General features: G+C 37.0%; 2 protein-coding genes across 5 annotated transcripts in view; one reads left to right on the forward strand and one right to left on the reverse strand.

The window, feature by feature from the left end:
* The window catches only part of ASB3 (ankyrin repeat and SOCS box containing 3), an 87,950-nt gene that overhangs the window by 72,686 nt on the left and 538 nt on the right, over positions 1–14,726 (reverse strand). Inside the window, exon 1 of one of the 4 annotated variants that reach the window (XM_053925760.1) lies at positions 623–666. The exons of the other annotated variants lie outside the window; for them this stretch is intronic. The gene's annotated coding sequence lies outside the window, so the exon portion shown is untranslated. Of the gene's footprint in view, positions 1–622; positions 667–14,726 lie in introns of those variants that run through there. 4 annotated transcript variants of the gene reach the window in all.
* On the forward strand, positions 959–14,404 carry CHAC2 (ChaC glutathione specific gamma-glutamylcyclotransferase 2). The gene is made up of 3 exons (XM_024552803.4): positions 959–1,185; positions 6,175–6,210; positions 11,029–14,404. The coding sequence occupies exons 1-3, from the start codon at positions 1,051–1,053 to the stop codon at positions 11,410–11,412; spliced, it is 555 nt and encodes a 184-aa protein (XP_024408571.1). The 5' UTR covers positions 959–1,050; the 3' UTR covers positions 11,413–14,404.

Genomic DNA, 14,726 nt, shown 5'->3' on the forward strand with positions numbered 1-14,726 from the left:
GATTTAAGAGCACAAATAATACTTTTTGAACCTGGATGTTATAGCATTTTTTATAAAGCTAAAGGCCATGAAATAGTTAGAAATCCTCAAAAAAGAACAATTATTTGGTGAGGCTTTTACTTTCACATACAGAAACACAGTGGTGGTATTAACTCTAACCAGCAGACTGTAACATTTTTTATGACCCTCAACCTGTTGGGAGAACTCATGAAGGCTATAAAGTTTCTTAGAAAAATGCACATAGACCCCAAATATTGTACAGTTTCAGGAGGTTCCCCAGATAGCTTCCAAAGCCTGTATATGATCTGAGAAGCTCTGCCTACTCTTTTCTGAGAAAACTGCTGAGAATACTGAAGCCATATAAAGTTGTTTTGCATGTAAAATTTAAATATATAAGCAAATTTTGATGCGTTAATAGTAGCTCTTTCGCAAGAATAAAACTTCTGTAATAAAATTCCTGCTTTTATTTGAAAAGCAAGTGATTTTTAAAAGTGTAAATTAAGTTAAATACGGATTGCCTTCCCAGCTTTTGTCCCTATGGCTGCTGTTATATGAGCAGAAATCCCGTTTTTAAAGCAGAACAAAAAGTGGTTCTACGTGCCAACTGCCATACACGTATTACCTCTTCTCGGTATCCAGACCACAGCCAGGACTCCTGCCCTTCCCCTTCCCCTACCCCGTTAGCAAAAAGCTGACAGTTCCAACATCAGAGCCACAAATCCCAGACAAGGATTGTGGGTATTGTAGTCCCCCGCACACGCGCACCAAAGGAAGGTTTAAAGGTGGTTTATGGAGGCAGCAGGACAATCTTTGCTTAGCATACTGAAAGTCAATGCTACTTGCTACCCTAAGCAAGAAAATAAAATAGTAACATTGACCAAGATAGAGCCGAAAACGCACGTTGAACTTCAAGTCCCAGTGTATTTTGCGCCACCAACCAGGCATCGCTCCTACCGCGCTTGCGCCCTACTCAGCCGGTAACTCGCCTAGGACGAGCTGAGGACCCGGCCAGCACTCCCGCCACTGTCGCCGCTAAGGTGCAGGCAAAAAATGTGGGTTTTTGGTTACGGGTCCCTGATCTGGAAGGTGGATTTCCCATATCAGGACAAGCTGGTCGGATGCATCACAGGCTACAGCAGGCGCTTCTGGCAAGGCAGTACAGACCACCGTGGAGTCCCGGGCAAGGTGAGCCGCCAGCCAGTGCCCTACACTTATTGTCCCCAGAGCGCTATTCCCCACCGGCTTGCCCATCTCTGCGGGACCCACGCCCTAAAGCTTTATAGGGCCAAGTATGTGGGTTAGGGATAATGCTGTGACATTTGTGCATCTTCCTCAGCTACCTGACTCCCACCTCTCCCAAACCTGGGGTACGCCTTCCAAATCCGCTTGAGACTCTAGTGGTTAGTTTTTTGAGCAGGCTTCAAGAAACGTGGGCACAAGCACACAGGCTCGCACAAAGCTGACGTGCTGCCAAGGGGCCCTCTGTCTTGGCAACCTCTGCCAAAAAAAAAAAAAAAAGTGGTAAGATCAATCTTTGAGTCACAACGGAGTTCAAATACTAATATCAACTTGCTCAGCTTTTTGGCAATTAAATCCGTTGGCATTTCTGCATTTTGGCAGACTTTCATTGGTTTGAATTTAAACGTGTGTGTTATTTCTGGGTTTTCTTTAATATCTTTCCAAAGGTTTATTTTATAACACCTGCAGTCAGAGAACTGGTTTCCAAAATTAACTGGGGTTATTATGAAGCTTCAAATGCTCTGGTTGTCAGGTACTGTACTAGCAAAGTTACAGTAAAGAGCTCCTGGTTTGTTACCTGAGTTCACAGTATCCATTACTATATCCAGCATTATTTTAATGTTTCTCGACGGTTCTTCTCTAAACTATAAATGTGAAATATAAGTTCTTTGATCCATTTTTCAGTCAGTCACCCAAAGACATTCATCTCAATCTATTTGTACAGAATATTAGTCGCAGCTCACTGCTTCTGGAAATCAGCCTTGTAGTGGCTGTAAAACAAACACTCCATAAGTAACCTTTAGTTTGGGATAACTAACAATTTGGATAATTCAAACATTCATTTTAATTAACCTCCTAACTTTTAAAAGAGTTTAACATTTTTTATTGCTTATGTTCTCTAAAATACTCTGAAAGTTATGAGTTCAATTACTGCTTTTTAAAGAGATTAATATTGCCCCAAAGCACAATACCTAAAATGCTAGAAATCAGTTGTAGAAAGAGATTATGGCTAATTCCAAAGAAATACCTGCAGTTGTGGAAAGAGGAAGTGAGAAAGGCCATACAGTACCGGCTCACAAAGAGACATAGGATTAAAGTCACAAAAAGAACCTGAGTCAGAAGCCATTTTGTCTCTCAACTAGAGTTGAGTAATTAAGAATTTGGCTTTAAGGTAAATAGATGACTTGAAAACAGGGGAGTGACTTAGAGCAAATACACATTTATAGGCCCACAGAGAAACTTCATGGCCAAAGTTCATCTCTAAGAATGTTATAAAACAGTATTTAAGACTTTAAGGAACTAAGTTAAATAAAATGTCTTTTGAGTTATCAGGCATGAACACTTAATATTGCCATTCTGAAAAGAAAAGCCTTAGCCTAGCCTCTAGTTTTAATGATTTTTTTAAAGATTTTATTTATTTTTAGAGCAAGGGGAAGGGAGGGAGAAAGAAGGGGAGAGAAACATCAATGTGAGAGAGAAACATCGATCAGTTGCTTCTACTATGAGCTCTGAGCCCGGGCTGAACACGCAACTGAGGCATGTGGCCTGATGGAACTTACCCGTCACTTCGCAGGACGATGCCCAACCGAGTCACACTGGTCAGGGGTTAATGACCAAGTATTAAATATTTACAAATAAAGTTATAATAGTGTATTTTACTACTCTAGCCTCAACCAAAATGTACACATTTGTTACACAGTACATTGAGATATGTACAGTGTGAGAACAGACTGATAAGAAATTGCCAAGTCAAAACAACACAGTTCTTTAAAAGAAGGCAACTATAAAAGCCAGTATCTCTCTTTTTACTTAAATTTACTAAAAGGCAGGAAAGTTAGGGGAATCGCAATAGTTTTTAAATGTAATACTTTTACATCTACTTTTATTTAAACAACCCATCATAGCAAATTAAAGTCTAAGTACTAAACATTTTCTAAGTATAATGCTCTGTTTAAAAAAATGGAAAAAACATAATTTTGCTTCACATTTTTCATTATAATGGATCACCAACCTTAGGTAAATATTAACTGTCTGACAAACAAGAATACAAAAGCTTACAGAAATATCCTGCAAATTAAAAGAATAACATAGATGCTATATGGGACTGTGTTTTATTACAGCAACATATGCTCTCCATAAATCAGTCATTACTATGTATGAAAAGTAGTATTATTAAACAAACATTAAACTTATTTCCACATACTGCAATGTGTTATTTGTGGGAAAAAATAATGAACGTACTTGCTTTATTAATTTATGCTTTCTTTCTGGCTTTATTAAACTTTAATCTTTTACTAAGTTTAATCAAACATCTCATTTATACATAACAAACTGGCAATTTCTCGTCAAATTAAAGATTTAAATGTGAAATTTTTTTCACATCAGAGAAAATAAAACTATAAATTTCAATTTCAAAGAAGAGGAAACATATTAGTAATACAAGATAATCATGAATATTTACTAAATCTCTTAACTTTTCTAGATCGGAAACATTACCTATTACCCAATGAAAGCACCCACGATGACTCACAGTGGAACTGGACAACATCCTCCAGTTCCACTAAGAAAGACCCCTCCTTCAGTTTCAATCCTCCAAAAAAAGCAATTTAGTGCATTTACAAATTTACATTGTTTCTCAATAACACATATTTACATTTTAGGGAGAAAAAACTTAAGTTTTAGAAAATATTTCCTTGTAAGTATGTCAGTATTTGCCAGCAGTCTATGTCATTCATACATAAGCAGTCACAGGGATCCATTAATTTTTCCATTAAGATGATTCCCCATATAAAACTGTTTCCTGTTTCAACTGCCACCAACTAAGTCCAAGATTCTACTACCCCTCCTCTTCCTTTCAACAATTACTACTGAGCACTTACATATAAGTGGGGGATGCCTATGCAAAGAACAATACTTAGGTAGTACTATAAAGAAAATTAATAAAAGGTACAATGAGAGTTTAGGAGAAGGAGCTACTGTTGCAGTCATCTGGGGAGTCAGCCAAGCCTTTATAGAGAAAGTGGCAGAAGGATATCACAGAAATATAAAAGAAAGGGCATTCCACACTGGGTAGCGGTACATCCAAAAGTATAAATGTTTGTAAAAGTTATAAATGATTCAGTATAGCTTGAGGAGAAAAGTGGTAAGAAGTAAGGTTTGCAGTTAAGTCATGCTAAGGAATCTGTATTTTATCCTGTAGAATATAACCCTGAAAAATTCAAAGACCAGGAGTGGCCCAATTTTTGCACTGGAAAGTTACTCTAGGCCCAAGTAGAGAACAGACTGAAGGGAAGCAAAACTAGAAACAGGCAGTGAGATCCCTAAGAAAGCCCCTGAAGGATGAAAAGGAACCAGATGCAGAAGATTATCAGAAGACAGGGCTATCAAGAATTGATGACTTGGCTGGATGTAAAAGGATGGCAAGGAAAGATGCAGTACAGAACTTGTCACCTGGACCACTATATTTCTTAATGAGAATCCACCTCCTTCCAACTCTACTCTGCATACTATACACTTTCCCACAATGATCTTCCCAAAACACTTCTTTCATCATGCCAGAAAATTTATGAGAAGTAAGTTCTAGAGTGGCTTCTTATTCCCTTCTTCTCCCAAATTTCAGCAGCTTCTTATTTCCCACTGTCCCCTAATTTCAACTCTATTCTTTGGCTTTTTAAAGCTGAACTCTCTCATATTTCTGCAATTATCTTTCTGAATCATCTTCCCTACGTGGGGGACCCTTTGCTAAAGTCAGACACTTGGCCTGGTATAATTCTGCCTCTAGGCCCTCACTGCTCTATCACAGTGCCTTTATGCCAGAATTTTATGTTCCATTCTGACCACTCAAGACTCAGAATTCTTATTGCACTTAATAAATACCATACATCTTGGCCGTTAAGTATTCTCTACCTACTTCACATGTCCACTTCTTATTCCAGTATACGCTCTTGGAAGTAAGAATCAAGGTTTTATCTTCTCTACAACACCGAGTTCACTTAGAAACAGCTAATTCACTTAGAAATGGGAAGTATTACGGCAGTACCTACATGACCCACGCCACTGTATGTACTCTCACTGTAACATTACCTTATGTAGGAAACAAATCAAATCTAAATGTCCTACTGTAAACACGGGAATGTTTACACTTCACTGATTATAGAATATTACACAACTATTGAAATTTGTGAGAAGACTAACAAGGAAATAAACAAAACCCAAAAATGCTATATATTCCATGATTACAAATTATCTATACAAGTAGACAAAGACTAGAAGGAAACAACAACAAGAATGACACCAATAATCTTAAAGATTTAGGGTATACGCTAGACAATGGGCATCGAGTAAGTAAAATCATGGTTCATTAACTCAACACTCTCACTAATGATTTTAACATATCAGTACAGGAATAACCTTTGGCACCAAGCAGCAATTATACAAGTCAGAAACTCTGAGACTGTGACCTAGCAATGTCTTTATCAAGCCCTCCAGTAATTTTGATCTTGAGTTTAAGAACCACTTCCCTATAAAAAGCACCTTGGAGTGCCATGTTTTGTCCCCTAATAAACTTTATATATTTTCATTTAAAACTGCCTCTTCCTTCTGTCAAAACTTTTATTTATAACTGTCTATTCCTTCTGCCTTTCATTTCAGATAAGCCTTAGTCTCAGGTGTGTTTTTTAACATATCCATTTTAAGTCGACATAATATATACCTAATACATACAAGTTGAAGGGAATAGCTTAGAAAGGCCAAGATAGTTTGGATAAAGTAGATTCTTGTACTTAATTCACTTTAAAAGTTATCAAAAACATAAGAGCTTTCGTATGAGCAAATGAAGTTAAAATATTGCATGTCAATAAAATTGCTAATGTTTGGGTAGTTGATGAACTTTGATTCAGGAAAAAAACATTTTTTTTTTTACTTTTTTTAAAACAGCCTGGAAGAGTTGTGACTCTTGTTGAAGATCCTGGGGTATGGTATAATTTTTTTTATAGCCTTTCATCATATAAGCTGTTGAAATGTTTCTCAGTTTTAATAAAAAATGAAATTGTATTAAGTCATTACAGATGATTTGAACTGAACTAGATCTAGAATTTCTCTCTGTATTCACCTGTTGGAAAAAGTTGGAACGTAGAACAACAAAAGAAAACCAAATAGCATGTAGTCTCATTTGTTTTTCTTAATGAGTTTGTTGATTGAGTATTTTGCGGTCCTCTTTGACATGAATGGATCCAGCCCAACTACCAACTAAGAATCAAATGGGACCCGAGACTTCCAGCCAAGATGGAGGCATAGGTAGATACACTTTCCTTCCTCTCACAACCAAAAGGACAACAAATTTAAAAACAAAAAATAACCAAAACTGCCAGAAATTCAAACTGTATGAAAGTCCGACAACAAAGGAGTTAAATTATCTAAGAAAAAGAAGATGATCAAAAATATGAACAGCAAAATGACAACAAACTCACACCTATCAACAACTGGACCAAAAAAAACCAAAAGCAAACAACTAGAACTGGAACAGAATCACAGAAATGGAGATCACATGGAGGGTTATCAGCAGGGAGGGGGCAAGAGGAGAATGGGGGAAAAGGTACAGGGAATAAGAAGCATAAATGGTAGGTACAAAATAGACTGGGGGGAGGTTAAGAATAGTATAGGAAATGGAGGAGCCAAAGAACTTATATGTACAACCCATGGACATGAACTAAGGAGAGGGAATGCGGGTGGGGGGAGTGCAGGAATAAAGAGGGGGTAAATGGGACAACTATAATAGCATAATTAATAAAATATATTCTAAAAAAATGCTGAGAGACATGGGGAGAAAGATCAGAAAGTCTACGTTAACTAGACTGTAGGAACCTCTTTAAAAAAAAAAAAACAAACAAACAATCAAATGGAATGCTTAAAGCTCTCCACACATTTGCTAGGAGTCTAGTATTTTCAGCAAAAATCCCAAGCAAGAAAGATTACCTTCTTTATTGTCTAAATTTATCAATAGCACAACAGGCTTTGTAACAGGTTGGAAGCTCTAGAAAACTTTTATTTCCTCAATAGTCCTCTGTTTCTTAAATATTTTCAGTCATTTAATTGAGGTATAGATTTAAAGTTTTATACTGTGAAGTTAAAAGATTTAAATTTGGAAAGGACTTTGATACACACAAATCAGCAGCTAGCAACAGCAGATGATTAATGATAAAATTATGAAATGCTTTCATAATTTACATTAGGAAAAGCATCTATAAAAATGGCTTTACACTAGTAACTATAACTTTTAATTAAAGTTAATAAATGATACTGTTTCTACAGAATGATAATTCACTCAAGAAGATGCTTTAGCAATGTAAATTTTAATAAATAAATTGTCAAGAAACTAGAAAACCCGTATTACAAACTGTAAATCTTGCTTGTATCACAGATATATTTTGTAATTATATTTTATTGATTATGCTGTTACAGTTGTCCCAATTTACTCCGTTTTCCCCCCTCCACCCAATGTCCCCTACTCCCTCAGGCAGTCCCCCCACCATTTTTCATGTACATAAGTCATGTGTATAAGTTTTTTGGCTACTTCATTTTCTATACCATATTTTACATCCCCATGGCTATTCTGTAACTACATTTGTACTTCTCAATCCCCTCACCTCTTCACCCATACCATCCTGCCATCTGGCAACCATCAAAACACTCTCTATATCCATGATTCTGTCTCTGTTCTTCTTGTTTACTTAGTTTGATTTTAGTTGTTGATAGATATGTATTTATTGCCATTTTATTGTTCATAGTTTTGATCTTTTTCTGAAATAAGTCCCTTTAGCATTTCATATGATAACGGTTTGGTGATGGTGAATTCCTTTGGTTTTTTTTGTCTGTGAAGCTCTTTATCTACCCTTTGATTCTAAATGATACCTTTGTTGGGTAGAGCAATCTTGGTTTTAGGTGCCTGCTTTTCATGACTTTGAATATTTCTTGCCAATCCCTTCTAGCCTGAAAATTTTCTTTTGAGAAATCAGCTGAAAATCTTATGGGAACTCCCCCATAGGTAACTAACTGCTTTTCTCTTGCTGCCTTTAAGATTCACTCACTATCTTAAACATTTGACATTTCAATTATGATGCATCTTGGAGTGGGCCTCTGCATACATCTTGTTTGGGACTCACTGTGCTTCCTGGACTTGCATGTTTATTTCCCTCACCAAATTAGGGAAGTTTTCTTTCATTATTTTTTCAAACAGATTTCCAATTTCTTTCTCTTTCTCTTCTCCTTCTGGCACCCCTATGATGTGAATGTTGAAACACTTGAAGATGTCCATGAGGCTACTTACACAATCCTCATTTTATTGGATTATTTTTCCTTCTTGTCGCTGTGTTTGTTTTCTGCTTCCTTATGTTCCAAATCAATGATTTCTCAGTTTCAACCATAATACTGTTATTTTCCTGTAAATTGTTATTTATTTCAATTAGTGTATCCTTTGTTTCTGGCTGGATCTCTTTTTATGCTGTTGAGGTCCTCACTAAGTTCCTTGAGCATCCTTATAACCAGTGTTTTGAACTCTGCATCTAGTAGATTGCTTATCTCCATTTCATTTAGTTCTTCTTCTGGAGTTTTGATCTGTTCTTTCATTTAGGCCATGTTTCTTTGTCTCCTCATTTTGGCAGTCTCCCTGTGTTTGTTTCTATGTATTAGGTAGCGCTGCTATGACTCCCTGTCTTGGCAGCATGGCCTAACGTACCAGGTGTCCAGTGGCACAGCCTCCTCTATCACCCAAGCTGGGTAATTCAAGTTGCACCCTTCGTGTGGTCTGAGTACACACTCTACCTGTAGTTGAGCCTTGATTGCTGTTGGCAGATCAATGGGAGGGATTTACCCAGGCTAGTCAGCTGCAAGGACTGGCTGTGACCACTGACCACCAACCTCCGCCCACTGCAGAGGATCTGCTATGCAGGGCAGTGTGGTGGTGCTCCGACATAGTGTGTAGCTATCCACTGGGTGTGCAGGCTCTGGGGTTTCCCATGTGGTGCAGGCCAAGGTCAGCCTCCACCTGTGTTCTGCCCAGGGCCACCCTGCATGAGCTCTAAAGCAATCTGAGGTGGCTGCTACTTGTGCTGGGCTTGGAGATTCCCAGGTGAAGCCAAGCTATGAATCTAGGCTGGCTGCTGCTAGTGCAGTGCCTGGAGCCACCTCACAAGAGGTACAGGGGCTGCAAGCTCACTGAAGGTAACTGTTGCGTGTTTGTTGGGATTTTGGAAGTTGTGAAGCATGAGCCAAGATCAGCCATTCATATGGAAAAGTCGTTATTAACAGCTTGGGTGGGCCCTTAAGTTGGGTGGGACCGGAGTCTCAAGGCATCTCCAGCACAGGGCAGACAGTGTTAGCCAGGTTGATGGAGTCTCAGATATGGCACCTACCTGTCAGCTCTGTGGCTCTGTGTGGGGAGGGTTCAGAAAAGGAACATTGGCCTCTGCCCACCTTTCTGCCTGAGACAAAGCTGTCCCCCAGCTCTTGCCTTGATGCCAGACACTTCAGTTCCTCCCTGTACGCTACTGGTGCCTTTCAAGCTGTTGCCTCATTGCTGGAGCTCAGAGTGAGCAAGTCTGACTAAGTCTGTGTGTGGGTTCTTTCAGAGGAACTGCTTGAGACTCCAGAAGTTTCTTCCACCAAGAGTCCCCACTGGTTTTTGCAGCCATAAGTTATGGGGACTTATCTTCCTAGTGCTAGAACCCTACGCTGAAGGGGGTCTGGTGTGGGGTTGGGACTCCTTGCTCCTGAGATATTCCTCCCAAATTTTCATCCACCACACATGAATGTGGGACCAGCCAATTCCATGTCTCCAACCCACTACCAGTCTTGATGGATGTGATTTCTTTAATTCCTTAGTTGTCAGACTTTCATTCATCTCAGTTTCTAATGGTTCTGAGTTGATGGTTGTTCTATATTTTAGTTGTAATTTTGATGTGGTTGTATGAGGCAACCCATTTTACCTATGCCAACACTTTGATTCTATCAGCTTTTCGTCTTCCCACTGATATTTTATTAATACTAAAAAATAATTGCTGCTAAAGTACATTATTTTTACTGACACTTTGTTCTTGGGAGTCTCTTGACAAAAAGAGGCTGTCATGTAGTACTCTGGATGGAGATATTTACGAAGGATATTTGAAAGTTTAGGCACTGAAGAAACGAACCAATAATATGAAACTGCTATGGCCTTAAGTAATTGATTACTTCAGGGTCTTTAAAACAGAACCCTTTCTGAAAAAAAGAAAAAAAAGGTAACAACTAATATGTAAAAAGATAAGTGATGCTCAGCCCCTAGCTGAAGGGAGGGGATCGGAGTATCCAAACCCTCGGTGCCAGCACCCCAGAAATCATATCCACACAGCCTTTGAGGTAGACTCCAGGGTGGCTATAACATTCCATGCAGGAGTTTAGGAACTACTGCCCTATACCACTAGTGAAGTGCCTATGGATTCAAATTTTTAGAACTACTGTTCTAATGACCAAATGAAGACCTGTTATTTTTTAATTTCCAACTCATTAGATAAAAGACATACTTTCAAAAATTTAAACAAAGATAAATATCCTGGTGTGCAAGGAAATAATTTTTTCTGGTTGAAAAGTTTAAAATGATTTCCTGTATTGTTTAGTATGTACCTCTTCAATGCACTAAGTAAAGGGAATTGCACTGATTTCTAAGAATACATAAGATTTTTTTTTTGATCACAACATATTTTCACCTGTGTTAACCTTGTAAATAATAAATAATATATTCTTTTCATTTTTCAATAGGATTGTGTATGGGGTGTTGCTTACAAACTGCCAGTAGGAAAGGAAGAAGAAGTGAAAGCATACCTTGACTTCAGAGAAAAAGGAGGCTATAGGACCACAACAGTCACTTTTTACCCAAAAGATCCCACTACAAAACCATTCAGTGTGTTGCTATATATTGGAACATGTGATAATCCTAATTATCTTGGTCCTGCACCTCTGGAAGACATTGCTGAACAAATTTTTAATGCAGCTGGTCCAAGTGGAAGAAATACAGAGTATCTTTTTGAACTTGCAAATTCTATTAGAAATCTTGTGCCAGAAGAAGCAGATGAGCATCTTTTCTCTTTGGAAAAATTAGTAAAAGAACGTTTAGAAGGAAAACAGAACCTCAATTGCTTATAAAGAACTGATCATTGCTTTTTCCAAAGAAGCAGAAATTTCTGTCTTCAGAGAACAGTTTCAGTATACAGTTACAATATGATTTGGAAACATATTTACTTGGAAGATCTCATTTATTTTTAATGTTGTAGTCAAGACGTCACAATTTGTAGTTTAATTGCAAGTGTCCTGAAACACATACGTATTCAAAATATTAGGGTATAGTTAAAGAAAAAATCCAAGTTTTAGTAATATAATGATTCCCTAACTATATGACAATGAACACTTGCTCATAAGAAGTTAGTTCTTTAAAGAAAAAATACAATGAAAGACTCGGTTCACAGCTTGGTTTTTTATCAGAGTAAAAACAGAAGATTTTGTTGCTTCATATCACAATACTATTTTGAAGTTATAGAGACACTAAAAGTTCAGGACATATAATAAGGTATACATTTAATATATTCCTATACAATAATTCTGTAACCATGGTTTAAAAATATACAAGCTTAAAATAATGTATAATTAGAAATATACAGTTAGATAAGATTTCAGTCTTGATTGTGAATTTCCTTGTTTTGGTATTAAATAATACCCTTTCCAATTTAAGCCAAAAAATTAGTATTTTTAATATAAACATTTCCTTGGAATTATAATGTACTGTACCTATCCTTTTTGAATAAATGCATTTTACTACACAGAAAAAACTCATTCAGCTAAAAAATCATAAATTAGATAATATAAATCCTCTAGCAATGTAGCTTGTCATTTACTTTGTATTAATCTTATACTGAAATTTTTTTGAAAGATGGGTTTTCTGATATGACAAATTAACAAACATATAAAGTGAAGGCTTGGTGTTTGAAATGGCTTTTAGAACTGTAAATTTTTTAACTAAGAAATGGCATTACCTGATCATTTGCTAGGTCATGTGCTATACAGCTTTTTTTCCCTCCTGTCTTGTAACCTAAACAAAGGTAGCCACTGAATAATGTTGATGATGCCACTCAAGCAGGAATTATCCATATACATTTTTAATTCATGTAGAATTAGCCTTGATTCAAACTAATCGGATTATTTCTAATTACAGATGATTTCTTTCTCAATAGGATATATAGTCTCTAAAAATCTTTCAATATGAAAAGAATTTCAGTATCACATAAATCTAAAAGAAAATTAATAAAAATCCTTCAAACCCAGGCATGACTAAATACAGAATAAAAATAAAGCTGTCCTACATAGTAGGAATAGTAGTCCTTTTCATGTTTTTCTATTTATTAACACCTTACTTTGTAATTTACTCAGCTATATAGCTTTTTAAATGTTTTACAACATTTTCAATATTAGTTTTCCAGAAGACATTTCACTTGTCCTGTGCAACAAGAAAAGTACTAACATTCATGAATGAATATCTAAAGAGGATGTTCCAGGCACTTTACATATGGACGCATTTTCTCAATATAATGCCTGTAAGCTTGTTTCCATAGTAACTTGCATACAGTTACTAATAACTAGCAGAAATCCAGGTTTCTCTGACTCAAGCACAATATCTTCCTACAATATATTTCAAAAACCACCTGACCTTAACCATCTTCACCACCCTGAATCTTCAGGAGGTATAAAAGATTGTTTTGTATAATGAAATTGTATATAATCTGTTACATAAAGATGTAAAGAGTTAACTGTAGTAGCTATTCCCTCAAATATAATGGGCCTATCCAAGATTCACACACTGTAGTTCACAGTCACGTAGGTGAATTCAAAGATTTAGCCTTTTATTTTACAAATGAACCTAGGTCCAAAGGAGTTGGTGACTCCCCAGTGACTCTTCTACCACCATATGACATGCAACTGTTAACAAAATATCAAGGGGAAGGGACTACTTTGTGATCCCTATTTATATACCTCTCTAGCTTTCAGTGATAAATTAGTTAAGAAAATATGTGAACATAATGTGGTATGCCATCAACATTTATAGGGGGGTCCTGTTCCAAAAGACCCAGGAACATGGATATTTATTTTCATTGAATAGGGGAAAATATGACAAAAATGGAGGAGTTAAACAATACTGAATTAAAGAGAAGCTAGGATTTGGAGACTCCAAAACAGTAAAAATCATAACAAAGATTCAAAGTTACCTGGAGCTTACTTTTGTTAGCAAAACTCTCTCTTTACTGCTCCTGGAACTCACTTTCACAACATTGTCTCCCATTGTAACCTAGTAACACACACAAAACTCAGGCTCTCATTTCTCAGAATATTAAATAGGCCAAAAAGCCTGTTACATTTTTTTCCATATGATGGCTCTAACAATGCTTAGCTGTCTTTAACTTCACTTGAAACAAGTTTGTTAGATTGTGTTGTGACAGCTGTCCTGTCAGCATGCATTTAAAAAAACAAAAATTGGTGAGTTTTTCTGCAGCCATTTTAAAATTGAAGATGGAAGAAGATATGCAACCTTTTCAGCCTATTATGGTTTGTTATTTCAAGAAAGGTAAAAACGTGACTGAAATGCAGAAAAAGATTTGTGCAGTGTATGGAGAAGGTGCTGTGACTTGTCAAACGTGTCAAAAGTGGTTTGCAAAATTATGGTACTATTGACATTTTGGCCGAATAATTCTTTGCTGTAGGGCTGTCCTATGCATCAAAAGATGTTTAGCAGCACCCCTGGCTTCTACCCACTAGAAGCCAATAGAGGGAGACAGCCGACATACTCTTCTACCACTAGAAGCCAATAGAGGGAGACAGCCAACATACTCAAAATATCCGAATCAATAAAGTTAGTGGTGAAAATGAAAAATGTCTTCTATTTTACAAAAAAAACTAAACAGACTTTTTGGCCAACCCAATACAAATAGGTGATATGTATTAGGAATTCAAATATGACCTTAAAAAAAAGACTTCAAATATGTATGCAAAACCCTCCATTGAGAAAAGGCACTTGTCATATAAATTTCTAATGGAAAAAGGAAGAGAAACATGGAGTTGGTCCACTCATTCATGCATTCATTGGTTGATTCTTGTAGGTGCCCTGACCAGATCTAACCCGCAACTGTGGCATACCCAGATGCGCTCTAACCAACTGAGATACCCGACATGGACAAAAATGACATTTTTTATAAAAGATGGGGAGGAGAATCCAACACTTTTTGTCTTATTTTGAATGCAGGCAGATGTGTCGACCTCACGATTCGTAACCTCACATTCACCTGGCGCTGACGCTCACATAAGGAAACTTAGCTTCTTTGATAAAAACAATTCAACACTTCATCTATGGGAGGAAGAGCCCCACGTGGGGTAAAAATGTGGGGACAGTGAGAGGTTCCGTCCATGCCAACCTC

The sequence above is a fragment of the Desmodus rotundus genome, chromosome 5 (assembly GCF_022682495.2).
Source record: "Desmodus rotundus isolate HL8 chromosome 5, HLdesRot8A.1, whole genome shotgun sequence".
In the NCBI taxonomy this organism is placed as follows: domain Eukaryota; kingdom Metazoa; phylum Chordata; class Mammalia; order Chiroptera; family Phyllostomidae; genus Desmodus; species Desmodus rotundus.

Excerpts from the sequence above, each read along its gene's own strand:
- CHAC2 (XM_024552803.4), top strand. The coding sequence starts at position 1,051 with ATGTGGGTTTTTGGTTACGGGTCCCTGATCTGGAAGGTGGATTTCCCA. Across the intron at positions 1,186-6,174 it reads ACCGTGGAGTCCCGGGCAAG|CCTGGAAGAGTTGTGACTCT; the intron begins GTGAGCCGCCAG and ends TTTTTAAAACAG. Across the intron at positions 6,211-11,028 it reads CTCTTGTTGAAGATCCTGGG|GATTGTGTATGGGGTGTTGC; the intron begins GTATGGTATAAT and ends ATTTTTCAATAG.